General features: G+C 54.0%; 3 protein-coding genes across 3 annotated transcripts; 1 reads left to right on the top strand and 2 right to left on the bottom strand.

Moving 5' to 3' along the window:
* Nucleotides 1–1,676: 1,676 nt before the first annotated feature.
* On the bottom strand, nucleotides 1,677–4,230 carry RRAD (RRAD, Ras related glycolysis inhibitor and calcium channel regulator; the record flags this gene model as incomplete). The annotated part of the gene is made up of 4 exons (XM_079723509.1): nucleotides 3,846–4,230; nucleotides 3,105–3,178; nucleotides 2,774–2,978; nucleotides 1,677–1,954 (listed from the first exon to the last, which is right to left on the bottom strand). The coding sequence occupies exons 1-4, from the start codon at nucleotides 4,213–4,215 to the stop codon at nucleotides 1,677–1,679; spliced, it is 927 nt and encodes a 308-aa protein (XP_079579635.1). The 5' UTR covers nucleotides 4,216–4,230.
* Nucleotides 4,231–9,972: 5,742 nt separating this feature from the next.
* CIAO2B (cytosolic iron-sulfur assembly component 2B) lies at nucleotides 9,973–11,893 on the bottom strand. Its single transcript, XM_079723416.1, has 5 exons — nucleotides 11,737–11,893; nucleotides 11,494–11,597; nucleotides 11,103–11,228; nucleotides 10,598–10,643; nucleotides 9,973–10,184 (listed from the first exon to the last, which is right to left on the bottom strand). Exons 1-5 carry the CDS (start codon nucleotides 11,876–11,878, stop codon nucleotides 10,087–10,089), a joined length of 516 nt encoding a protein of 171 aa, XP_079579542.1. The 5' UTR covers nucleotides 11,879–11,893; the 3' UTR covers nucleotides 9,973–10,086.
* A 1,241-nt stretch (nucleotides 11,894–13,134) lies between these two features.
* Nucleotides 13,135–24,125, top strand: CES2 (carboxylesterase 2; the record flags this gene model as incomplete). Its single annotated transcript, XM_079724043.1, has 12 exons — nucleotides 13,135–13,210; nucleotides 18,206–18,410; nucleotides 19,328–19,469; nucleotides 20,131–20,264; nucleotides 20,345–20,603; nucleotides 21,043–21,141; nucleotides 21,412–21,552; nucleotides 21,668–21,748; nucleotides 21,977–22,121; nucleotides 22,545–22,682; nucleotides 23,422–23,494; nucleotides 23,939–24,125. The coding sequence occupies 12 exons, from the start codon at nucleotides 13,135–13,137 to the stop codon at nucleotides 24,123–24,125; spliced, it is 1,680 nt and encodes a 559-aa protein (XP_079580169.1).
* Nucleotides 24,126–25,774: the final 1,649 nt, after the last annotated feature.

The raw sequence follows: 25,774 nt of genomic DNA, 5'->3' as shown, positions 1-25,774 counted from the left end.
GTAAGTCAGAAAGAGAAAAACAAATATCATATATTAACGCATATATGTGGAATCTAGAAAAATGGTACAGATGAACCCGTTTGCAAGGCAGAAATTGAGACCCAGATGTAGAGAACAAACGTATGGACACCAAGGGGGGAAGCGGGGGTGGGGAAGGTGTTGGGATGAATTGGGAGATTGGGATTGACACATATACACTAATATGTATAAAAATGGATAACTAATAAGAAACTGCTGTATTAAAATAAAAATAAAAATAAATAAAAAAAGAAATGTATGGACCCTGGCCTGGAACCTTCTCAGAAACTGTCACCAGCCTTGCCACAGGCTGCTTCTGGTCTCCCAAGGTGGGCAGACATATACCAGTCCCCACTCAGCCACTTCTGCCCGTGTGGCCTCGGGCAAGTGTTTCTGTCCCCTGTCTGCCATTGCTGAATGGGGATGCTCCCTCCTGAAATGATGCGGGCAAACTCCTAGCAGGCACCTATGCCCAGAAGGCGCCCCTTCCCAGGTGTGGGTGGTGGGGAGATGCACACCTCCAGCTGTCAGCCAACACGTGCACACATTTATGCGCAAATGCAAGGCCTCTCCTTCCAGGCAGGGAGGGCTCCAGGGACCTGCTCCCACATTAGCCGATGCCGAGCATGGGATGCTCTGGCCTGGCCACTCACAGCGGGGAGAACAGTGAACCCTCCCTGTCCTCAGCCTCCCACTCCCTTCCCAGTAGCCCAGCCTCAGCCAGGAGGTGGGGAGGCATGCGAACTCAAGTCCGCCTGAGTGTGCCTTCCTCATCCCAGCCTTAACAAACCAGCTGCCTCCTTCTCCAGCCAGGGAGTCTCAGAAGTCTTCCACAGCCACTCCACCTCAGCAGATTTCCAGCCCCTCAGGAGTGAGCAGGGCAGAGACACCCACCCAGGAGCCAGACCCAGGGTTCTTGTTTGGCCATGACACCTGGGGCAGGACGTGGTCCCTTGGGCAGCCTCAATTTCCCTTACATACAGTGGGGTAACTGAGCCTTTGATCAGCTAGGCAATGCCAGGCTCCAGCTCAGAAGAATCTGGATAACAGGCTGGGTGGGATTCATGTCTCTTCCTGCTGCTTGGACTCCCCAACCAGGCCCCCACCCACACCTGCCCCTCTGACCCAGCTGGCTATATCTGGGCCCAAACATTAGAATAGTCAAGGCCACACACTAGGGTGGGGCAGCTTCAGGAACCAGCCTCGTAGGTTCCTCAACTTCAGGAACCCTTCCTGCTCCTGCAGCCCCCAAATCAAAGGAAACACAGAGTCAACAGCCCTGACCTATCAGGAAATAGTCTTTATTACAAAAATCTGCATGTAAACAAATAGCCACTGCACTGAACAGCCTCCCTCCAGGGCATGCACACCACGGGTGTAGAGAAAGGCAGAGTCCTCTCCCCACTCATGGGCCTGCTCCACAGGCTGGGCTCAGGCTGCTGCGTGGGACGCACATGGGCCTGCACAGGCATCTCTGTGGGCCCAGCCCTTGACGGCCACTGGGAGCCACCTCCCTGGGCAGCACTGTCTCTCTGTCCATGACCATGAGGTGGGGGATACCCAGAGTCTGAGCCAGGCCTGGGGCACCTTGGGCAGTTGGCTGGGCCAGCCCACCAATCTGCCCATCTGTCTGCACAATACAGTGAGTGCCCCAGGGCCTAGAGCACGGAGAGGTCGTGGCAGGACTTGGACTTGGCACGCAAGGCCATCTTGCGGCTGTTTCGAGCAACGATGCGGCCCAGGAAGCGCTTTGCCTTCTTGCCAAGGCTCTCTCGCCGCCGAGTGCCCGCTTGCCGACGTGCGTTGGCCTCTTTGCTGTCCCTGCGCAGGCGTATCTGGCGCACGACACCCTCAAACAGCGCCTGGACATTGTGGTGCAGCGCAGCCGACGTCTCAATAAACTTGCAGTCGAAGACGACGGCACAGGCCCGGCCCTCTGGTGTGGGTGGGGACAGGCACACGTCAATAAACAAAGGGTGGGGGGGGGTGAGAAGCCCACTCAAACCCTGGCCACCCCATGGCAGCTACCACATCCCTGGGTCTTCCCAAGAAACACAACGACCCCAGCTCCTGCACACAGGGGCCCAGGCATCACTGGGTCACCCAATTGGCAGAGCGTGCCCACGTTTAAGGAGCTCACAAAGGCCCACAAAAGGAGACTCATTTATTGAAATAATCTGAAGTTTGATATTTAAATGGAAGTGCTGTAGTAGTCAACAAAATGAAAACTTCGTTGAACAGCTTAGCGTTTTATGGCTTGATGTTATATCATGATGAATGACGGGTAGAATAGGGGGGACATCACCAAGTCACGGTTGGTTCCTCTGTGGGGCTCAGGTCTGGGGGCCACAGAGGATGATGCTGAGCCCAAGAGGGGGGTGCTCCCCAAGGACAAGACTACGCTGAGACTGGCCCTGGCCTGGAATCCAGGCTCTGAACTCCTGGCCTGATTCCCTGCACTCTCCTCACCCCTCATATGCCAGGCCAGGGACAAAGAAGACAGAAAAGGAGGGCTCTGAGGTGGCCCAGCTCAGCGTCCAGTAGCCTTCACCTCCCCTAGCTCATTTGGTCCTTGCCCCAGCACTCAGGTCTTTGGGAGTCCTGTGGGAGGGCAGAAGCTCTCCCCCCTTCCCTGAGTTTTCTTCCTAAACATTTTTAGCCACTGATTATCCCCAGGGACTCGAGCTGAGTCAAGACTGAGTGGACCACAGCCCAGCCAGGATCTCCCTCCCTTTCTGACCCACTCCCTGCTCACCATCCAAGGAGACCTCACGAGAGCGCACCAGGTCGCTCTTGTTGCCCACTAGGATGATGGGCACGTCGTCTGTCTGCCGCGCCCTCCGCAGCTGGACCCGAAGCTCTGAGGCCTTCTCAAAGCTGTCCTTGTCCGTCACTGAATACACGATGACGTATGCATCTCCCATGGCCATGCAGTGGCCAGGTAGCCAGCGGCCCCCATCCTAGGGAACACAGACACACATTTACCCAATAGTCCTCACGCCCCAGCTACAAGGCTGTCACTCCCAGCAGGTCCCTACCCCCAGTTCACCCCTCCCACCCTGCCCTGGTCTCAGCCTGCATCTTACCTGCTCCCAAATGTCATAGACCATGAGTGCTGCCTCTTCTCCATCCACCATGATGGAGCGATCATATGTGTGCCCTAGGCAGGAGACCAGTAGTCAGGTTAGCTGCTGGCTGCCAAGAGGCCCCCTCCTCCAATACACCAGGTTTCCTGTTCGGGCTACACCCTTCAACTCCTCCCCAGGGCCCTCCTAACCTTCTCCTCCACTGATGGCTGCTATGTAGCAACAGAAGTGACAGGGCTGAGAAGTGGGGGGTTGGAGGGCACGGTGTGCCTGCCCCCCACCTAGGCACCCCTTCCCCATGCTAGCAATGTCCTGGGTAGCCACTCCTGTGCTCCCTGCCCTCCTGTTGCCTGAGACCCAGCGTGGTTCTGACCACAGTGGCCTGAGTTAGAACAGACATCCCCTGGGGACCTTGGTTACCTAGGACTCCTCTCCTAGAACCTCCCTCTGGCTGGGTTCTTGCCAGTCCTGGCAGGGAGGGATATCCTGTCCCCAGACTACAGAGTAATTAATCATATGCCCTGGGCCTTCTACTCTAAGCACTTCTTTCCCTACTAAGGGCTGGGGTACCTTCTCCCTTAGTTTCCCCATCTGTGAAAGGGGTACGTAGAGGCAGATTCTCAAAGTGCCTTCAGAATCCCGTTGTTATCTGCTGCTCTTAATCCTGGTCCCCAGTCCTGTAGCTCCCAGTCCTACCCCTGTGCTCGCCCCTCCCCTGAGCAGTCCCTCCCAGCCCCTCACCTGCGGCCTCTGCTTCAGGCCCGTCCTCTACGCCACCGAAGATGCGCGCCAGAGCGCTCTTGCCCACGCCAGGCGCCCCCAGCAGCAGCACCTTGTAAACGCTCTCGTCGGAATCGCTGCCTCCTGAGCTGAGCGAGTCGGAGGAGCCCTCGGGCCAGTCTAGCCTCGGACCCTGGGCCCCAGTCCCGGCCTCGACCGTTGTCAGAGCTCCGGGAGCCAGCGCCGCCTGCAGGTCACGCTCGTCCACAGGCATGCTCCGGCGGTGCAGCGGGGGCGCCGGGCCCCAGGGTGTGCTGCCCCGACGGCGCTCGCGCTCGCGGCCCCCACCGCGGCTCCCGCCCACTCCGCTGCCTCCGCCGTTCAGAGTCATCGCGTCGGACACCGTCTGGGGAACGGGAATCCAGATGGCCGCGTAAGCCGCGGTGGAGATGGAGTGGGAAGCTGGACCCGGGACGCGCCTGCCCGACCGCGGGTCAAGAAAGATGCTCGGGGCCCAGGACATGCCGCAGAAGGTCCTTGCGCCCTGACTTGTGACCCATCCTCCTGACTCGTTCATCCTAGACGGTGAGACCACCCCCACCCCGCTCTGCCAGGACACACTCACCCACTCACACACGGACACGGTCAGGACTAGGTAGGTCCCGGGCTCGGATACAATCCACTCGCAGACCCAGGCTCGGACACTCGACGCTGTCGCAGCCGCTGCCTTCTCGGTCCGCACTGGGTCCGGGCTCCAGAGCCGCCTATTTAAGCCTCTGCCCGCCCCCGCCGCCACCCCCGCGCTCGCCCCGGGCTGCGCTGTCCGGGGGCTGACGTGTCCGTCCCCCTCTCCCGAGGGGGATCCCCCGCCCTCCTCCTAGGACCTCACACCCACCCAGCCCCCGCCTCACCCGCCAGGGCGGGGCAGGGACAGACTCCGCAGACAACAGCCCGGTCTGAGTGTGTGTGTGACTGAGTGTGTGTGTGTGTGTGTGTGTGTGTGTGTGTGGCGGGGGGGGGCGAGGGCGGGGGGAGGAGAGGCAGGTAAGGAGGGAAAAGGGAGAAGGAAAGGGAGCACGTGAATGGTGCGGAGGAGGGCGATGGAGATGGAGGGTGCCACCACGGGTGGGAGCCAGGGGGAAAGCCCCGACCAGCCAAGTGCGCCAAGTCCCCACTAGGGAAGAATTGAGGTCTGGCCCTTTAAAAGTGATTTCTCCTTTCCCTCTCTCCCAGTCCTGGCCTGTCGCCCAAGCAAGCAGACCAGTTACAGGTCGGACAGACTTCACCCTTCACTGCCCATGTCACCCATTCCCCACCCGCTGGTATCTGAGCTAGAGTTTAGGGGCCCTAAATCCAGGCTTCTAGCCTCAGCACCAGGTCCTTCGCACTCTCATCCCTGCCCTTGGCAGTTGAAGATTCCACCTGATGAGCCTGCCCTTCAGGATGAGGGTTAGTGACACCTGAGCCCCTGGGGGCCCTTGGAGAGCTGTTTGGGGGAGGGGGCAAGGAAGGGAGGCCCTGGCAGTGTGGTGCAGGTAGAGGGGCAGCTTGAACCTTGGGGAGGGAATACAGGCCCAGAGAAGGAAAAGGATGAAGTCAGCACCACCTCCCCCTCAGCACCCTCCTGGCAGCTGCTAGTAACTCTGCTAAAAATACCTGGCCCTGGTCATTCTGCTCCTGGCCTGGAGGTTGCCCAAAGTTGGGGAAATCCTGGCAGACAGGTGTCAGATGCCAGCAGGAGTGGATAGGGGTGGGACTAGACCAGGGTCAGGTCCAGCTGCAGCCACTCTAAGAGTCTGCAATGTCTCCTTCCTTCCCTTTAGTCTCAGTCTGCGCCTGCAGTTCAGGGCACACACAGGTCCTGGAGGTTCAGACTCCCATTCAGAAGGGGCATAGTTGTAGAGTAGGGATGGGGTCAGCGGGGTGGGGGTTTAGCCACCACTTGGTGCTACCACTACCCAGAGATCAGCCCCTCCTCAACCCAGGGAGGGTGCTGGGGCACAGAGGGGAGGCGATGTAATGGGGAGACTTGGGTTCTAGTCCTGAATCTGCCTCCAGGCTCCTGGGTCTTGCCTCCCTCCCAGCCTCAGGGTGGCCAGCTGTAAACTGCCTTGCTCATGTCTGGGGTGTGTGGAGACTGGGAACAGGCATGCTGTGAGGTACTTTGTGAGAGGGACTCGCTATTAGAGTGACATATGATTGTGATGAGTGTGGTGGGGTTGGGGGGCACCCATTCAGGGCTCAGGTGACATCACGGAGGGACGGATCCTAGTGGGCTGTTGTAGGTTGTCATGGAGACCTGGGTCAGGTCTCTCTGACTGCTGCATCAGTTTCCTTGGCAACATCTGAGAGGGCCTTGGAATGAGGAGGACCTGGCTAGGTAAGTGTTAAGAGGGTTCATGCAGGCCCCTCTGGTGCTTGAGGTCCTCAAATTTAGGCAAGGCCTGGACTGAGGGGTGATCTATCTATTTGTGTTCTTCACATGGCCTGGGGGGTCTTGGAGGCCTGGGCAATCCCATGTTGACTCTAGCTTCCTGGACGAGATCCAGAGGGAAGAGGGAGTCATGGGTTGAGCCTCTGTCAAAGAACGAAAGTCTTGAGACTTCCCTGGCGGTCCAGTGGTTAAGACCTTGTGCTTCCTGTGCATGGGGCACGGGTTCGATCCCCAATTGGGGAACTAAGATCCCACATGCCGTGGGGCACGGCCAAAAAATTAAAAAACAACAAAACAAAAGGAACGAAAGTCTTAAGAGCCAGCAAACTACTTCCCATCAGGAACGCTGCTGGGCTGCTTATGGCCCCTCCTAACCACCTTACACATGACCTTGCTGCTGACAAGAGCCCCTGGATGTCCAACAGAGGGTGGGCGTGGGGGGTAGCTGTGGTGCTTCCAAGCAGGGAGCCATGCAAGGAATTAGGGCTGGGTTTCCCCTCTGATAATCTAAGCTCTTGACCTCAGCAATGTTTCCTCATTGCCAAGGGAACTGCATCCACATTGGGCCACTCAGGCTCCAAGCATTCTTCAATGGGCCAGACCCACCACAAGCATTGGTATGGCCAGGGGCCCAGGGAACCATACTAGGACATGACCTTGAAACACCCCCGTTCCAACCTCCTGGTCCTCTCAGTTCTCTGGGCTGAGCTTGGCTGCCCAGAAGGAGCAAACTGAGGCTTGAATACCCCTAGGATAGCCCAGCCTTCAAATCCCAGCTCTGCACCTTACTAGCTGTTTCACCTCTGCCCATTTAGCTTGGCTGAGCCTCAGTTCCCGCTTGTGTAGAACAGGAATAATGTCTTCATGGGGGTTGTTATAAGATATAAATAACACAAAATGCAGAGGTAAGGTGGTTGGCACATGTCTGGCCTATAGTAATATCTCGATATGAACACTTTTTATCTTATTTTTAAATTTTATTTAGTTATTTTTTTGCGGTACACGGGCCTCTCACTGTTGTGGCTTCTCCCGTTGTGGAGCACAGGCTCCGGACGCGCAGGCTCAGCGGCCATGGCTCACGGGCCCAGCCGCTGCGCGGCATGTGGGATCTTCCCGGACCAGGGTACGAACCCGTGTCCCCTGCATCGGCAGGCGGACTCTCAACCACTGCGCCACCAGGGAAGCCCTGAACACTTTTGTTATCACCCTTAGTTGGACAGGACAGGTTGAGTGAATCCCTAGGCCCTCTCCCGCTTCTTCTTTCCTGCTTCTGCTCCATTCTCTCCAGAATGGTGGTCTGCCCAGGAGAGGGGCAGATGCAGATACCTCTCCCCTCTTCCCCATACCCATCTTTTCTCTGTGGGGCCCCATGCCCTTCCCCTTCCCTCGGGTAGCAAAATGCTGCAAAGGCAACTTGGCTGGATTTCAGTATTCCCAGCCCTCCTTACACCACGCTCCCACGCCCCAGTTCTTCTGTTCTAAGTCTCAATTCATTCATTCCACTGACCTGTACTAAGTACCTACTACTGTGTGCCAGGCCCTTGTGCTTTGGGAATGATGATGAGCAAAAATGGACATAGCTGGGCCTGTTCGTACATGTCATCTAATCTCTGGGTCAGTCTCACTCAGCTATGATTTGTTGTTCCCATTTTGTAGACATGGTAACCGAGGCCTGAGAAGTCACAGGCCAGAAGCAGCACAGCCAGACACCCCTGGTGGAGGGCTTCAGGGACCTAAAACTTCACCCCACCCCTCCCACCCCCATGTTCTCAGACAGCAGCTGGGATTCCAGAAAGTTCCCCGGGCACTAGCCCAGGATTCACAAATGGTGTCCCTGCAGGCAGCTGTGGGCCACGCACAGATGAGTCAAGACTGACAAGGGGGCAATCTGATATGCCAGCTGGATATGAGCAGCTTGATGATCCTCGTCCACCGTGGCCTGGCTGCCAGGAGAGCCAGCTGAATGACTCAGTGACACCTGCCTTCCCCGTGACCTCCCACCCCCAGGTGAACACAGACACCACAGACATCTAGACACATCAGGCTGTCAGTGCAGAAGTACACACGTCGTAAAGCCTACAGCTGGGTATTGGTGGCTGGGGAGGCTCCCTGGGGCCTGCGGGGCCCTGGGTGGTCTCCTGCCTCTCTGGAGCACTGAGCTTCTTCATCTGTGGAAGTGGGAGGTACTCTGCCTGGAAGATCACCTGAAATGGTCCCAGATCCATTTTAAATCTCCAGAGCAGTCCTAAGCTATTTTGTCTCCCCACATCACACATGAAGAAACTGGGTGACATGGGCAGCCAGATCTTGGTCACTAGGTGGCGAAGTTACTCCCGCCTGGAAGTGGGGGTTGGAGGTGGGCGTAGGCCCCTCCAGCTAGGCAACAGCACCCCCTGCCAGCTGAGCAGTACCTGCTGAACCGCTGAGGTTCCTCTACTCCCTAACTGGAGGTCTTGGGGAGTCAGTTACTTATTCTAGAATCTTCTTTCATCTGCAAAACAGAGATGATAAAGAATAGCAACTGCCACACAGGGCTGGCTTGAGGACTGACTGACTAGATAGTATATATAAAACCTTTGGCCAATGCCCACTCTCAGGACAGGTCCAATGTTGTCAGAAGGTCCCCAAGAACAGATTTGCCAAGCGGCCAGGGTCCCGGCTGAGGCCTCTGCCCACCAGGTGGGCAAGTCTTCTTAATATCTGCATTTTTCCTCAGAGAAGGAAATGCAGGCAGGGGATTGTGACATTATGACTCCTGACTGGCTGATCCGGGGTCTAAGCCCCACGGTCTATCCCGGTGACCAACTGTGCTGGGTGAGGCAGAGGCCCCAGACCTGAGCACCTGGGGTGACATACATTTCCCAGGCTGCTGGTGGAGACAGTGCTTCAGATGGCTTTCAGCAGAGAAATCTGCTGGCACTGCCCTGACCAGGGGACCAAACTGAGCATCACCAACAGTGGGGACAAGCTGGCATCACACAGCTACTGGTGGATGCTAAGGATATATACAACACTCCTGGGCAAGGTTCTCACTAGTCAACTCAAACCTGAACTCAACCAACTTCTAGTTTATAGGAAACACAGTAGACAAAACAACAAATCAGACTGTGGGACTTCTCCAGGACAACTCACCTGGGCTTTTCAAAATAGTCAGTGTCAAGAAAGATTAAAAGGTAGGGAGGCAGGGAGACAGTTCTAGAAGAGGCTAAAGAGAGATGACAACCAAATGCAATACACGAAACTCGACTGGAGCCTGACTTAAAAAACAACTATGAATGACATTTTGGGAGAAATTCATACATGCCTGGATATTAGATATTAGTGTCAGAGAATTGTTCATTTAGGGGCCAAAAAACAGTACTGTGGTTACAGGCTTATTCTTAGGAGACACAGGATGAAGTACTGCGAAGTGAAGGGTCATGTGTCTGCAGCTTACTTTCAAGTATATTTATATTCTACACACACATAAATAAAACCAAAGCTGCAACATGTTAACAACTGTTAAACCTAGGTAGTGGGTATACAAAAGTGTTCACTACATTATTCTTTCAATTTTTTGGCATACTTGCAACTTTTCCTAATCAAACCATTGGGAGAAATTTAAAAAATGAACCAAACCTCATTGACCCAGCCTGTATAGGCACTCACTACCACCCCTATCCCAAACCCGGAGTGACCCCCACTGAGATGAAAGACTCTCAGGCATGCTGGGAAATGAATATAAATTAAGGGTTTATTACAAAATGTAAAATGTTAGTTTCTTATTGTCAGTGGTTCAAGAAAACAAGGCCATGAGCCCTGCGTGGGGCTGGGAGCCAAAATTCAGGCTCAGGAGCGGGCTGATAGGCACTGGTTCACAACCTCCAGCAGGTGAGTGTTCTCTAGGGCAGCTGCCACCCGCTCTTTATCCGCAAGCTGCTTGTTCACTGGGTGGAAAGGAGAGAGTGGTGAAATATATTTATACCCCCACCAACAAAGCCCTCCTGCCCCCGCCTTCCCAGGATCCCAAACCTTGGTCAGGCTACCCCAACCACCTGAGCCCACACCTACCCCACCTTCTTGTGACCCCTTCCCACCTGGCCACTCATGTCTGCTTCCTATACTATAAAGCCTGACAACCCTGGTCCTGTGTACTTAGGAGGGGGAGAGGGCAGGAGTGGGAGAACATGGTAAACACAGGACACTCAAGTCAGGCCAGCTTAGCTCTAGGCTGCCACCTCCACTGGGGAGTCACCCACCTAGTGCCAAGCCCCCAACCCTCCCTCTAATCTTGCCCTACAGACCACCATGGCAAGCAGGGAGCCTCCAGGCTAATGCCTCAACACCAGCCCATACTTACCTGCGTGCTCCGAGGCATGGGTCCCTGGTGTAATGTGCACGTCCAGCTGGGAGGGAGATAGGTGGGGCCTGAGCACTCACACACCTGTCTACCCCCTTTTCCCCTCTCCCCACTCACCACCTCCAGCTGATCCTTCTTCCTAATCATGCCTCTGGACTCCGGCCCTTCCATTACACCCCAAACCCACTCATAAGCCATTCCATCTCTACCCAAAGGACTGGCCAATTGCTACTGACTTAAAGGCCCACCTGCACCCCATCCCTGCTCCAAACTTATCTACAGCTCCCTACTGCCCTACCTGCCACACTCCTCACTACTTTTCTGCACTTTCCAGCTTGGGTCTTTATTCTTGTCCCATCCAGTTGGAAAGCCTCCTCCCAGTTTTATCTCTGCTAGCTGGGATCCTTCCAGATCTCACTCTGATGTTCAAGTTCATGCTCTCCATGTCCTCCTCAGTAGCAGACACTCATGCCTGCCCCACTCCCAGGGCTCAGTTCCACCTTACCTTGAAACGCTGGGGAAGGGATCGCAGAAGCTTGACTTTGATGGACAGGCCAATAAGTGTGGCCATACTGCAGTGCGGAATGGTGGGTGTGAAGGCCACGGCCACTGTGCTCTCGGGGTCGCTCACCTGGTTGGAGAGGTGGGATGTTAGGAGTCATGGCCCGTCCAGCCCATAGACCCTCTTCTTAGTTTGTTGCTTCAGGGAAGTCATCTAACCAGTATGGGTCTCAGTTTCCTCATCCATAAAATGGGCACACACACACACACACACCCCGTTTCAAAGATCCCCTGAGAAGTCCATGAGCTGAGAGAACGCTAGCACCCTGGTGCACAGCTGAGCCCTTCTGACTCTCCCGAACAAGTCGCTCCCCTGGACGCTGGGAGTGACTCACCTGAACCCGGACTTGCTCTACTACGTTCAATTCTTCTAGCGTCAGTGGATGCTCCGGGTCATTGATGGAGCGAATCAGATGTGCCAAGTGAAGGAAAGGGGACTCTGCGCCTCTGCCCACTCAGAACCCCCCGCCCCCGGGATTGCCCGGCCCTACTACAGCTCCACCGACTACTGGACATCACTTCATCCCACCACCTCCCAGGCCCCCGCGAACCCGCCCGCGCCCGGCAGCGGCGGATATCGAAGATCTCGCGCGCGTCGATGCTGTCTGGAACCTGCTCGTCCTCCTCGCCCGCGGTCACTGGCCGCTCCCCAGAGCGCTCGTAGATGAGGGGATTAGCGTTCTCGAGGAGGCCGCCCCCCATCCCGCCGCCACCCACCATCGCGGAACTGCTGCCGGCAACTGTTGGCGGGCGCTTCCGCTCCTGCGGTGCATTTCCGGGGAACGGGAAGGGGGCGTGGCGTGGCGTGGCGTGGCGTGGCGACGGGGTAACGCGAGGGACACGCGGCCCTGCCGGTATGCCGCCTGCGGTTTGGGTGGAGGGGCTATCTCCGCGCGCTCTCTACGCGGATCCGAGAAAATGCCGAGCGCTCCAACAAAGACACAGAGAAGGGACCACGGTGTGCGAACCGGGAGGGTGCCTGACGGCGCAGGCCAAGGCTGGGGCACTGAAGACCCGTCTTGAGATTGAGCCAGGCGTACCGTCAGGCATCACTTCCTCCGAGAGGCCTGCCCCTTAGGCTGGGCGGGCGCCCAGAGTTGGCCTCTGTCCTGGCACGGTTCACTGCGCTTCGGAACTTCCCAGTGACGCACGTGCAGCCCCCGCTGCACCTTGGGCCTGGCAGTGCTCTCCCCTTTCCCTGCGTGCGGCCCTAAAGACGTTCTTCAAATGTTTGTCCAATGGATAAAGGACCGTGACCTCGATTTTGACGGGAGGTGGGGACAGGGAAAGACACGGGGTGGGGTTGAGGGTGTCCTTAAGATGAGTGCCACAATCAGGTGTGCATTTCAAAAGGCAGGCCTTTGCCGAGTAGGGAGGAGGGCCCACGGAGACCCTCAGACCAGGAACAATAGGGGGATGAAGGCGGGCCCAGGAAATCGATTCCCGAAAGCAAGGAGGAGTTTTCGGAATGAAGGGCCGTCAGACTTCCCTGCCTTTACTCGGGCGGTTCCTTTCACTCTGAACGAAGGTCGTTTTCATTTATCTGTCTATGGGAATCCTGATCCTGCACCTCCTCAAGGAAGCTCTCCTGGTTTCTCCAATCACAGCGTATTGCTTCCTCTCTCTCCCCCTCGGAACACACTTGTCGGGCCTGTGACTATAAGGACACTGAACGCAGGTTTGTGGAGAGGGTTCTTGGTATTGCGGAGGGGCTGCAGAAGCCTCAAGGTCCCTGCGGAGGAGGCCCAAGAGGACAGAGGGGAAGCGGCTGTGCTAGCCCCTACCTGCCACTGGCCTTTGCCCGTTCTGTCCCGCTTTCCTGCCAAACCCATCTTTCCCCGCCTACTCCCTTCCCAGTACAAAGTCCAGGCCTGGGCGGGGCACTCAATCGTCGACAGCTGGATGCGTCCCTGCGCAGCCTCTTGGTGAAAAGCAGCATGTCCGCCGGTAGTGCAAAAAAAACCGGTGAGCCCACGATGCAGCTGGACCGACTTCGCGAGCGGCTGAGAGCCGTGGCCTTCGGGGTCCTGCTTCTCCTTGTCCCGGGCCAGGGTGAGGCTCCGACGCAGGGCGGCAGGGACCAGGGTAGGATTTGCCAAATTCTGCAGAGGCAGGACCTGAGGCTGCGGGAGGAAAGGCGTCCGGGAGGTGGGAGCCGGCGGAGAGTTCCAGCACCAGAACCGTGTGAGGGATACGACGCCATCTCTGCGCCCCCTGAGGCGCAGAGAGAATTTGGGCCGCCCCAAGTCGCACTACCCCAAGGCACAAGCAGGCCCTAGGGGCTCTGAGCAGCACGGGGCGGGCTGGGGAGTTATTTGGGACATTTCCCTGCGAGTGATTGTGGTGGAGCTGGTGCTGACGGGGGTAATAACAACAATAATTATACCTTCCCGCCACCATTTGGCTCTGAGTGTTTCGCCCTTGGCCAGAGGGGTGTCCTGACACCACTGAGCTGCTCTCCACAGGAGCCCTGGGCAAGGTTACTGGCTCAGCCTACAGAAGCCCCCATCCCCCGGCCACCACATCCTACTATCAGACAGACTTCCATGTGCTTCTCTTCACCCCGTGCACCCACCCCGAGTGAGGGCAGGTCTTGACCTCCAGGGCAAAGGTGATCTCTCTTTGTGCCAGCCCTTATTGGTAGTCTTTATAGCTTACGCTATGTGGGCACGGTACCTGGGCACAGCTCCAGCTCCTGTGCCCCCTCCTTTTTTAAAAAAAATTATTTATTTATTTGGCTGTGCCAGGTCTTAGTTGCAGCACGCTGGATCTTCATTGCCTTGTGCAGGATCTTCCTTGCAGCATACGGGATCTTTAGTTGCAGCACATGGGATCTTTTAGTTGCAGCATGTGGGATCTAGTTCCCTGACCAGGGATCGAACCCACACCCCCTGCATTGGGAGTGTGGAGTCTTAACCACTGGGCCACGAGGGAAGTCCCCTGTGCTCCTCTTGAAGGGCGTGATCCTCTAATCCAAACGGGCTCTGCCTGTGGGACCTGACTATCCTCTCCCTTCCCAGTCGAATCTGCCTGGGTAGCGTCCACACTCATCACTGCCCCGAGGCCCAACCCATCGTGCTTCTGCCCTTGCCCCTTGCTCACCAGGCTCTAAGAGGTCACCAGAACCTTCCAGCGCCACGATCTGCGAAGCCTCACTGATGCCTCTTTCTAAAAATGTTGCTATGTTGGATGGGACCCACTTTCAGAAAAGAAGAACTGGCAAACACAGATGATGGGTCTGACCCTCTCCTGTCCCACCCCGTCCTGGCTTATAGGCAGGGACCATCTAGGTCCCCAGGGCCTTCCACACACTAACCAGGAGTTTACCCAAGAATGGATGTGTGCATGCATCCTTGGTTTTCACCCAAATGGTCACACATTGCCTCCCTTTTTGGTCCCTGGCTTTTCCACTTCCTGACACAGGGAGTGACTTCTCCACACGCCCACATGGTAGAACTTAGTCATATTGTTTAATGAAAGGGCTTCTCTTCAAGGAGGAAGCATCCTTGATGTAACTAGCCTCTGATCAGGAACATTTTAGCAGGTTTTGTCTTTTGCTATAACAAACATCAAGCATTAAAGGTCGGTGGAGGCAGTGAATTACATGGGCAGACGTTACATCCCACAAAGGACTTACGTAGACAGCGTGTTCCTCGGGAGAAGCATGAGTCTTCTGACTTGGAAAGGCATTGTTCAGTTGCCCTCTGTGGAGCATGTGAATAGCTGCTAACTCCGACCTCACCCACACCAGGTGTCGTCAGGCGCATTCATCCAAGTTAATCTAATGGGTGTAGGGTAGTATAGTTCCATAAGGATGTTTTTTTGTTTTCTTTCTTTTTTTTTACTTTTTATTATGAAACCAGGCTCAAATCTGCCAAATTCTGCAGAAGCAGAGCCTGAGCCTGCAGGAGGAAAGGCGCCAGGGAGGTGGGAGCCAGTGGAGATAACACCAGGGAAATTGGGAGGCTGACTGGATACCTCCCTGCGCCCTGAGGCACAGAGAGGGTCAGGACTGCCCGAGGTCACACAGCACCGCAGGGCTCCTCATCTAAGGTAGCGAGAATAATATAACAAACTCAGTGTACCATGATCTACCTTTAACAGTTATCAAGACCTGGGCAACTTAGTTTTGTCTGGATTATCACCTCTCCTTTGCACCATTATTTGAAGCAAATTCCAGACATCGTATCACCTGTAATTTTTTTTATCATGTCCTACTAAAAGAAGAAATATATGTCTGTCATAATTTCTTAATGTAATCAAACATCTAGTCAAATATTCTTATTTCATATTATCTCATTGATATTTATGACTTTTTTAAAACCATGATTTAAACAATGTTCTTACTTTAAACATTAGTAGATGTGCTTTTTTTAATAACAGATTTGAGATATAATTCACATGGCATAACTTTTACCCATTTAAAGTGGTTTTTAGTATATTCACAGAGTTTACCACATCAATTTCCCTTTCCCCAACATTTCTGTCTCTATGAATACACCAATTCTGGAAGTATAAATGAAATAATCCAATATGTGGTCCTTTGGGACTGGCCTTTTTCACTTAGCGTATTTTCAAGCTTCATCCGTATTGTAGCATGTTCGGTACTTCTTTTTATTGCTGAATAATATTCCATTGTATAGATATGGTACATTTTATCAATCCATTTATCAGTTGATGGACATTTGGATTGTTACCACTTTTTGGCTATTATAAATAATCCTGCTATGAACACTCATACACAAGTTTTTTTGTGGACATATGTTTTCAGTTCTCTTGGGGTTATACCTAGGAGTGGGATTGCTGGGTCCTGTGGTAACTCTATGTTTAACCTTTTTTTAAAATAATTAATTAATTTTTGGCTGTGTTGGGTCTTTGTTGCTGTGTGCGAGCTTTCTCTAGTTGTGGCGAACAGAGGCTACTCTTCATTGCGGTGCAGTGGGTTCTCTTGTTGCGGAGCACAGGCTCTAGGCACATGGGCTTCAGTAGTTGTGGCATACAGGCTCAGTAGTTGTGGTGCACGGGCTTAGTTGCCCCGCGGCATGTGGGATCTTCCCGGACCAGGGCTCGAACCCGTGTGCCCTGCATTGGCAGGCGGATTCTTAACCACTGAGCCACCAGGGAAGTCCTATGTTTAACCTTTTGAAAAACTGCCAGGGTGTTTTCCAAAGCGCCTGCACCATTCTCCCTTCCCACCGGCAATATACAAAGGTTCCAGTTTTTCCACATCCTTTCCAACATTTATTATTATCTATCTTTTTGAAGTATTTCATGAGTCTCTTTCAATCTTCAGATTCCTCCTCTGCCTCTTTTATTTTTCTTGTAATTTTGTTGAAGAAACCAGTTTGTTCTGGAGAGTATCCCAGAGTTTGAGGGTTGTTTTTGTTTTTCCTGAAGTATAGTTGATTTATAATGTTGTGTTAGTTTCAGGCGTACAGTAAAGTGGTTCAGTTATATATATTATATATTCAGAATGTTTTCCCTTATAGATTATTACAAGATATTGAGTATAGCTCCCTGTGCTATACAATAGGTCTTTGTTGGTTATTTTATATATAGTACTGTGTTTGTGTTAATCCCCAAATCCTAATTTATCCCTCCTCCCTTTGTCCCTTTGGTAACCATAAGTTTGTTTTCTATGTCTCTGAGTCACTGTTTTGTAAATAAGTTCATCTGTATCATTTTTTTTAGATTCCACATATAACAGAGTTTGGGTCTTGCTGATTACACCCCTAGGGTGTCTTAACTGTTTCTCTGTCCCCTGTATGCCCGTAAACTTGTATTTATATTCCAGAGGCTTGATCAGATTCCGATTTTAGGTTTTGCTTTGTTTTGTTTGGGGACAAGACTACTTCATATGTGGTGCAGTGGACTTCCAACAGAAAACATACAATGTCTGATTGTCTTGCTTTTTGTGACAAAATAAGTTGTTGACATCACAGTCAGATTTCAGTGTGCATTTCTCTTAGCATGAGTGAGATGAACATCTCCTCATTTGTGTAAGAGCCGTTTACTGGTATTCCTTATTCTGTCTGAACATATTCTTTCACCGTTTGATATTCTTTCACCAAATATGCGTAGCTGGCATATTTCTTATTCATTTATAGAAATTCTTTATCTATTAAGAATATCAGCTCTGGGCTTCCCTGGTGGTGCAGTGGTTAAGAATCCGCCTGCCAATGCAGGGGACACGGGTTCGAGCCCTGGTCCGGGAAGATCCCACATGCGATCCCACATGCCATAGAGCAAGTAAGCCCGTGTGCCACAACTACTGAGCCTGCGCTCTAGAGCCCGCGAGCCACAACTACTGAAGCCCATGCACCCAGAGCCCGTGCTCTGCAACAAGAGAAGCCACCGCAATGAGAAGCCCGTGCACCAAAATGAAGAGTAGCCTCCGCTCGCCACAACTAGAGAAAGCCCACGCGCAGCAACGAAGACCCAACGCAGCAAAAAATAAATTAATTAATTAAAAAAACAGAAAAAAGAATATCAGCTCTCTCTGTTAGGGGACTTTCATTCTCTTCCTGCCTCCCTGATCCCCACAGCAGGGCGGGCTGTGCTTTTTGTGTTCTAGACACAGCTGCCCTTCTCGTTGTAGTTCTCCTCATACTCTCACTCTTTGTTTGGAGGATAATTTCTCTGTGTCATTCTTGCCACCTAGAGTGTGAGATCCTTAAGGACAGGAATCTTGTCTGTCCGATTCCCACAGTTCTACTGCCTCCTAGGACCTGGCACACAGTGAGTAGAAAGGACACTCTCACCCCATCAAGCTCATTTGTTACTATTTATTTGAGGCTAAACTATGGGGCTAAACCATGGTGCCGAGCCCCAAGGAGCCTCAGTGAGCATGGTGGAAAAGGCTGGGGCCGTGAAGGCAGTTGGGGGTGGGGGGCACAGAGTTACAGGCAGGAAATCTGTAAAGCAAGTGTTGGTAGATCAGTGTCCCTTGAGCTGAGCTGAGGACAAGAAGGAGGTGGCAACATCAACAGTCTGGGAGGGCAGCTAAATGGGGAGACCCAACCCTGACGTCCATCTCTCTGCCCACAGGCCAGGACTCTGCCAGCCCCGTGCGGACCACGCACACGGGCCAGGTGCGGGGGAGCCTCGTCCATGTGAAGAACACTGATGTGGGGATCCACACCTTCTTGGGAATTCCCTTCGCCAAGCCACCTCTAGGGCTGTTGCGGTTTGCGCCTCCGGAGCCCCCGGAATCTTGGAGTGGTATAAAGGATGGGACCTCCCACCCAGCCAAGTAAGCAGGGGGTCCAGGGAACTCTAAGCCCTGGGATAGAGGGTACTCTGAGCTCTGGGCCAGGCTGCAGTTGTCATTTCATGTCATTTCAAAACAGCCAGTTTTCCCTCTGAGTTTGGTGGATTTTCACATGCATTTTTCTGATGAGCATGCAGGGGCTTGAAAGGGTGAAGTAACTTTCCCAGACTGAGGGCTTAGCACTCAAAGAGCATTAGCTCCACAAGCTGAAGGGACGAGCAGAGACACACAACTCCCTAGGTTCTAGTTGTGGCAAGTGATCTCTGCCACCAGAGGAGGTATCTCTGGGAGAGGTTTGAACCTTGTAGGAGCTCCTGACTCTAGCAGCAGACACTGTAGATCCCTGAGGAGCAGAAGACCCTGCTCTGCACAGTCACTGTGCCAACCGACAGGGCCAGATGCCATTGACCAAGGGGCGTGTATATGTTCTTGAAACTGGAAACTGTGGGAGTGATGAGGTTCCCTGAGAGTCTGACTTGGGATGAGGGATGTCCCACTGCCCTTCTCATGAGAAATTAATCCATTCCTTTTGGCAGCACATGTATACAGGCTACTCCCCTGTTCCAGGTCTGCCTGAGTACAGTGATAGGGTGGTGAATGTCACCACATGCAACCAATCGTTCTCATAGAGACCCTCCAGAGTCAAGATTTCTCAGCCTCAGGAGGATTGATATCCAAAGCCCTCATAAGCTTGAGACCTCCTGGAAGACTAGACTCCATCCCAGCTTCCCCAGAGTCTGTGGCCTGTAGCTTGGTGCAAAGGGGCTTTAGGGAGGGATCACATGTGAGTGAGGTATCAGAGGAAGTGGGACTAAGGGTAGTTGGGAGCATATCTGGGCCCAGGATCTGGTTATGGCAACAGCATGGCCCCAGGACTGACTGCCTGCCACGGTCACCAGGTGTCTGCAGGACTTCGCTAGCACGAAAGAAATGACTCTGAAACTACTGAATGTGACCCTGCCTTCTACCTCCATGTCTGAAGACTGCCTGTACCTCAACATCTACACACCTGCCCATTCCCATGAGGGCTCTAACCTGCCTGTGAGTGCCAGGCCACAGCTGGCTAAGGGGTGGGAGGGCATTTCTTCTGCAGAAGATTTAAAAGAACAAGATCAGCCTGGGCCCCACTGCAGTGTGGACCCTGTTAAGAAGCTTCTTACTATCAGATCCAAGAGAGTCTTTCTTACCCAGCATGGGTGGCTGATGCCTGGGCACAGGGTCACAGAACCCTGGCTGCTCCCAGACATCAGAAACTGTGGCCCTGGTTGGGACCCAGGACCTATACCCAACCAACTCATACCCAGGACCCACTCAGGTGCTGAGGAATGCACTTTGAGGTGGCCGGAGATCCCAGCCATGGATTATCTGTTGGGCCAATGAGAATAGAGTACACTTTTAATTAATGTGCGTGCATGTGGGGTGATCAGAGAGACATCCCTTTTCTTTGCATGTCAGAGAGGGTTCTGGGAGAAGTGGAGCCGGGCTTTGGTATGTGGGACGGACCCCAGAGTGTGGGAGGCCCGGTTCTCCTGATAGAACTTGTGTTGCCTTCGGCCCAGGTCATGAAGACACCACTTTGTCTTGCTGGAGTGTCCATGTGGTTAGGAGGACAGAGCCAAAGTGGTGGTTAGTTTAGATAGCAGCTCTGGTGGGGTTTGGGCTTGGTGAGAGCCCTATGGTATCTGTGCCTTGGATTCTCTAGGTGATGGTGTGGATCCATGGTGGTGGATTTGTCATGGGCATGGCTTCCATGTATGACGGCTCTGCTCTGGCGGCCTTTGAGGATGTGGTGGTGGTCGTTATCCAGTACCGCCTGGGTTTGCTGGGCTTCTTCAGGTGAGACTGGGGCTGGGCTCGGCAACGCAGGCTGATGGAGCCAGGACAGTCCCATGACCCTCATCCCTGCCACCTCTCAGCACTGGAGACAAACACGCAACTGGCAACTGGGGCTACCTGGATCAAGTGGCCGCACTACGCTGGGTCCAGCAGAACATCGTCTACTTTGGAGGCGACCCTGACCATGTCACCATTTTTGGCGCGTCTGCGGGTAGCATAAGCGTGTCTTTGCATGTTGTGTCCCCCATGTCCAAAGGACTCTTCCACTGTGCCATCATGGAGAGTGGCGTGGCCCTGCTGCCTGGCTTCACCACCAACTCATCTGACATGGTCTCCACAGTGAGTGACCTCAACCGTGGGAAGCCCAGACCTGCTGCCCCATCTCTTACCTCTCAGCCTCCATTACTCAGTCTGTTAAATGGGGATAACAAGGCCTCCCCTGCCATCAGAGGACCTTGGAAACAGCCACCTATCTGGGGATCGTTCAAGGGTCAGAATTCACAGACCTCTGTCAGCGCAGAGGCTGAGTACATTCTGTGGCCCACAAGACTGCTGCGCTGGGGGCCCCCATCATAGGCAGGACCATCTAGGCAGTTGGGATGGCCCCCCTGGCAGAGTCCTCTGAGCAACAGGGAAGTTGGAACAATTTCAAAACTGTAGGAATCCATTCACAATACTCTGTGAGATTTGCGGTACACCTGCCTCCAACTGGGGCACTGGGCAAACCTCTCTCCCCTACCTGGAAGCATGAGCCAGCCGCTGCCTGGTCTCTTTACAGGTGGTGGCCAACCTGTCTGCCTGTGGCCAGGTTGACTCAGAGGCCCTGGTGGACTGCCTGCGGCACAAGAATGAAGAGGAGATTCTGGCCATCAACAAGGTTTGACTGATGGACATGGCTGTGGAGGGAAGGCTCCAGTAGGTGTGGGGCAGGCAAGCCTGGGTGCCCTTCATCCTCCCTGGGCAAGTTACTCTAGCTCCTCATCTTGGTGTCCTCACAGCCCTGGATGGGAAATCGAGGCCAGGCCATGCTGAGGCAGGTATAGGACCTGCCGGGGTGGGTGTGAGCATTCTGGGACGAGCCAAGAAGGGGTGGAAGATGTCTGCGGCATCAGAAAGTGTCTGCAGCCTGACCTTGAGTGTCTCTTAGCCCTTCAGCATCATCCCTGGCCTGGTGGACGGGATCTTCCTGCCCAAGCACCCCCAGGAGCTGCTGGCCTCTGCCGACTTGCACCCTGTCCCCAGCATCATTGGTGTAAACAGCGATGAGTACAGTTGGATCATCCCCTCGGTGAGGCCCACTCCCAAGCCTCCAGGTGCGGGGGAGCCCATCCAGTGGGAAGGCCTCGGAGCTTCGTAGCTCCAGGCCCATCGTATCTCCAACTCGAGACTCCCCCACCACCCAGGTCGTGAACAATTCTGACGCCCAGAAGGAAATGGACAGAGAGACCATAAAGGATGGCTTGCAGAAAATATTAACAATGACAGTGAGGTTCCTGGGGACCTGCCCACATGGGGAGGGGGCTCCTTTCCTATCCCAAGGCACGGGAAGTCCAGCCCCCAGATATCCTGTGCATGCAGCACCCCTCACCCAGAGCTTGGCCCCTTTCCCCGATTCCCTAACCCATCCCAGGATCTGTCTCCCGGTCCTGCCTCTGCTGCGTCCCGGCCCCACCAGCCTGCCTAACCTGCCTCTTCCTGATCCCCTGGCGCAGATGATGCCACCTGAGTTTGGTGACCTGTTGATGGAGGAGTACATAGGGGACAGTGAGGACCCCCAGACCCTCCGAATCCAGTTCCATGAGATCCTGGGGGACTGCATCTTCGTGATCCCTGCACTCCAACTAGCAAAGTTGCAGTGTGAGTACATCTGCACTAAGGCCGGACTGGCTGGGGGCGGCTCAGAGCTGCAGGTGCCAGATGAGGTCTACTGGTGTCCAAAACCTAGCCCATGTCTGTTTATTGGTGCCCGGCACTTGATATCCTTCATCGTGGTAGATCCTCATGGCTAGTCTAAGAGACAGACATTTACCCCCTTTTACGGAGGAGGAAACAGGTTCAGTGACCTTCAGTGACTTGCCTAAAACCATAGCCTAGGAAGTTCCAAGGCCACAATTTGAACCCAGCCCCTTCCCACTGCCCTTGCTCCAGCCTGGGGCTCCTCCACCCCATTGTCCAGATTCCAACCAGCTTTGGACTTAGCTATGTCATCACCATGGGGGATGCAAGAAGGATCCGGGTGAGGGGCCGCCAGGTCACGGCCCGTCTTCCCCACCTCCTCAGGTTCCTACGCCCCTGTCTACTTCTACGAGTTCCAGCATCAGCCCAGCTTCTTCAAGGATGTCAGGCCGAGCTATGTGAGGGCAGACCATGGAGATGAGGTTCACTTCGTCTTCAGAAGTCTTTTCGGGAACCGCCACAGTGAGTCTTCCTAGGTGGGGGTCCCTCAGAGGCTCCTCATTCCCAGGATGTGGGATGGGACATTGGCTATGGCCCTGAGTGAGGGTGATTGCCCTCACTGTACAGACGAGGAAACCGAGGCTCAGAGGGAGGAGGGGATCAGGTGTCCAAGATCTGACAGCTAGAAAGATTGAGCTTGAACTGGAGCCTAGCATTGTTCAGACTGGAACCCGTGTTCCCTCCACCTCTCCCCACCCTGACCTTGGGTTTCTGGCATGGGTGCAGAGGGGGTGTTTGAAAGGCCTCTTTCTTTCTTCCTTCCTTCCTCCCTCCCTTCCTTCCTTCCTTCCTTCCTTCCTTTCTTTCTTTCTTTCTTTCTTTCTTTCTTCCTTTTTTTCTTTCTTTCTTTCTTTTCTTTCCTCCCTCCCTCCTTTCTTTCTTCCTTCCTTCCTTTCTCTCTCTCTTTCCCTCCCTTCCTTCATGCCTTCCTTCCTTGATTTCTTTCTTTTTCATATTTATTTCTTAAATGGCCTTCTGCTCTCAGAAGAAGGGAGCCTTCTGGGTCAGGGATGAGCCCAGTGTTGGGTCAGCCAGAGGCCAGGATGAATATATGGGGTTTGGGCAAGGAGAGGGCCTGGGGAGCGGGCAGAGAGCCAGGCCTTGGGATGGCAGGGAGGAGCCTGGGATGGGGTGAGGGAGAATGACCCACAAGCCGGACTGGAGTTGCCCTGACCTGGACCCTTGTCCTCTTGCTCTGTAGTCCAACTCACTGAGGAGGAGGAGCTGCTGAGCAGGAAGATGATGAAGTATTGGGCCAACTTTGCTCAAAATGGGTGAGATGTCACACTCCTACTTTAACCTCCACGGTGGGGAGGGCAGGGCTTGAGCCCATCCTGGGCTCCCCTTGTCTGTGGTGACTTCATTAGCGGATGTGTCCTTAATTGCATGGCAGCCCCCTCCCCAGCTCCAGGACCCGCCTGGACAGAAAGGGGCCTTATGGGTGCTGGACACTCATTCCATCTTGGGGTGACCTGGATGGGGAGTGACAGTGCTGTTATCCGCAGAGCCTCCCTCTATCAGGAAGGGACAGAGGCCGCCCTGTCCCCTGTGGAGCTGACGCTCTGGTGGGAGGTAGTTTCTTTCCTCCTTCTGGAACCCCACCCCCATTCCCCAAGCTTGTTTGGCTGCCTTGCCTGACCCCAGTCAGGGTGCTCTGTCTGGGCTGGGTAGGGCTCAGAGTGACCTTCACACTGCCCCACGGGAGGGCATGTCTACAGGAACCCCAACGGCGAGGGTCTGCCCCACTGGCCTGTGTTCAACCAGGAAGAGCAGTACATGCAGCTGAACACGCAGCCTGCAGTGGGCCGAGCCCTGAAGGCCCACAGGCTCCAGTTCTGGACGAAGACCCTACCCCAGAAGATACGGGAGCTAATGGAGGCCAAGGAGAAGCACACAGAACTGTAGCTGCCTGCGTTTGGGGTGGGGAGGGCTTGAGTGTAGGTGGGGGTCTGCCGGATGTGCCCACACACACCCAGTGAGGAGCCAGTAGTTTTTTCCTTCATTCACATAGCCATTCATTCATTCATTCATTCATTCGTCTACCCATCCATCCATCCAGCAAACATTGAAGAACCTACTGCCTGATGTCAGTTCCCAAGCCTGCCATGGGTCCTCTCTTGTTAGACACGATCCATAAACCCTCCCAGGAAGCTGGATGAGCAAACCCCAGTGGAGGTTTACCTTCCTCAGCACCCCACTGGGCCCTGGGCCCCATCCTCCCTCCCTCACCCCCACTCCCTCCCCACCCTCTTTCTCCTCTCCCTCTGAAGGAAGGTGCTTTGGGGCATGTCGCCCACACTTGGCTCTCAGCAAGGCCCCCATGCTTTCCATCTGTCAATGGCCAATAGGAAGCCTGGATACCGGGAGCCTGGGAGCTCCGAGGTCTCAGCCCCGCTGAGGCTCCCAACTACTTAGAATGTAAATGTCCCTGTCCCCACTCATTGTCCTCCTAGATTAAGTGCCGTCTATCATTGACATTTAAACAACCTACTCATTCACTTATCAGTGTCCCACGGAGGTAACTGACCCCATTTTCTGTAGGAACTCGGACTGGGCTTGTCCGTGGGTCCCTGGAGCCTGGACCAGCTGCCCAGTGGCCAGGAGAAGCAGGCGGGTTCCTCGGTCACTGCCTCCAGAAGTTTGTCTTCATTCTCAGTGGTTCTGCAGACACTGTAGGGCCCAAACTTTACATGACTGTAGCACATCCATGAGGATGTTTATCTGTGGGATGTTTCCTGGAAGTAGGACTGAGGGGTCAGAAGATCCAGGCATATCTAGGGGAAGAGACTCTTGTCGGCTGGCTCCCAAGGGCCTCTTCATCCAGGGAGGTCTCCGTTGCCTTTTAGAATTCCCCTTGCTACCCTGCTGCCCTCCCCCCGCCCCCTCTGCTGAGCATTGCCCAACTCACCAACTCACTGTGGGTATCCACATGATTAGTTTTCCTACTTATCTCATTGTTTCCCCAAACTTTTATTCCCCCTGCACCATCTCCCCCCCCCACAAAAAAAGACCCTATCTTACATTTTATCTCAACATGCAAAGGTACCAATTATGTTCACTCTGCCTGTTTGTGCCACCAAAGCACTTTCTCTCTATCATTAAGAAGCTGTATCCCTCTTCTCATAGATCCAGGACTCCCTATCTCTGACCCTCTGGGCGCCAGGTTTCCCAGGAGGAAGGTCCCTCTTCTTTCTGCCCCACCATAGAGCCTCCTGAAGTTGGGCTTGAAGGCTGGAGATTCCTGCGTTGCCAACTATGGCCACCAGATGACAGACTAGCATAACCTTAAGCTTGAGATGAACAACTCTGGAGCCGGAAGGAGCTTTCCTTCTAAAGAACACTGCCTGGTGCTAATGCTTCCCCACCCCACCGCCCACCGGCATCCTGAAAGCATTTATTGAGCACCTGTGGCATGCATGCCTCTATGTTTTTCAGTCCTGCATATGCACAGTACACTTCCCAAAAGTGGATTCCCAGAACTAGTTTTTAGGACTAGTTTTAGTTAATCTTATTTTTTTAACAGCTTTATTGTGGGACCATTTACATACAATCAA

This window comes from Hyperoodon ampullatus (genome assembly GCF_949752795.1).
Source record: "Hyperoodon ampullatus genome assembly, chromosome: 18".
NCBI classification, from domain to species: Eukaryota; Metazoa; Chordata; class Mammalia; order Artiodactyla; family Ziphiidae; genus Hyperoodon; species Hyperoodon ampullatus.
This window is presented reverse-complemented; position numbering and strand designations above follow the sequence as displayed.

Coding starts and splice junctions, on each gene's coding strand:
- CIAO2B (XM_079723416.1), bottom strand. CDS start 11,878: ATGGTGGGTGGCGGCGGGATGGGGGGCGGCCTCCTCGAGAACGCTAAT. Junction 10,644..11,102: donor CCCTTCCCCAGCGTTTCAAG/GTAAGGTGGAAC, acceptor TCTCCCTCCCAG/CTGGACGTGCACATTACACC. Junction 10,185..10,597: donor CCATGCCTCGGAGCACGCAG/GTAAGTATGGGC, acceptor CTTTCCACCCAG/TGAACAAGCAGCTTGCGGAT.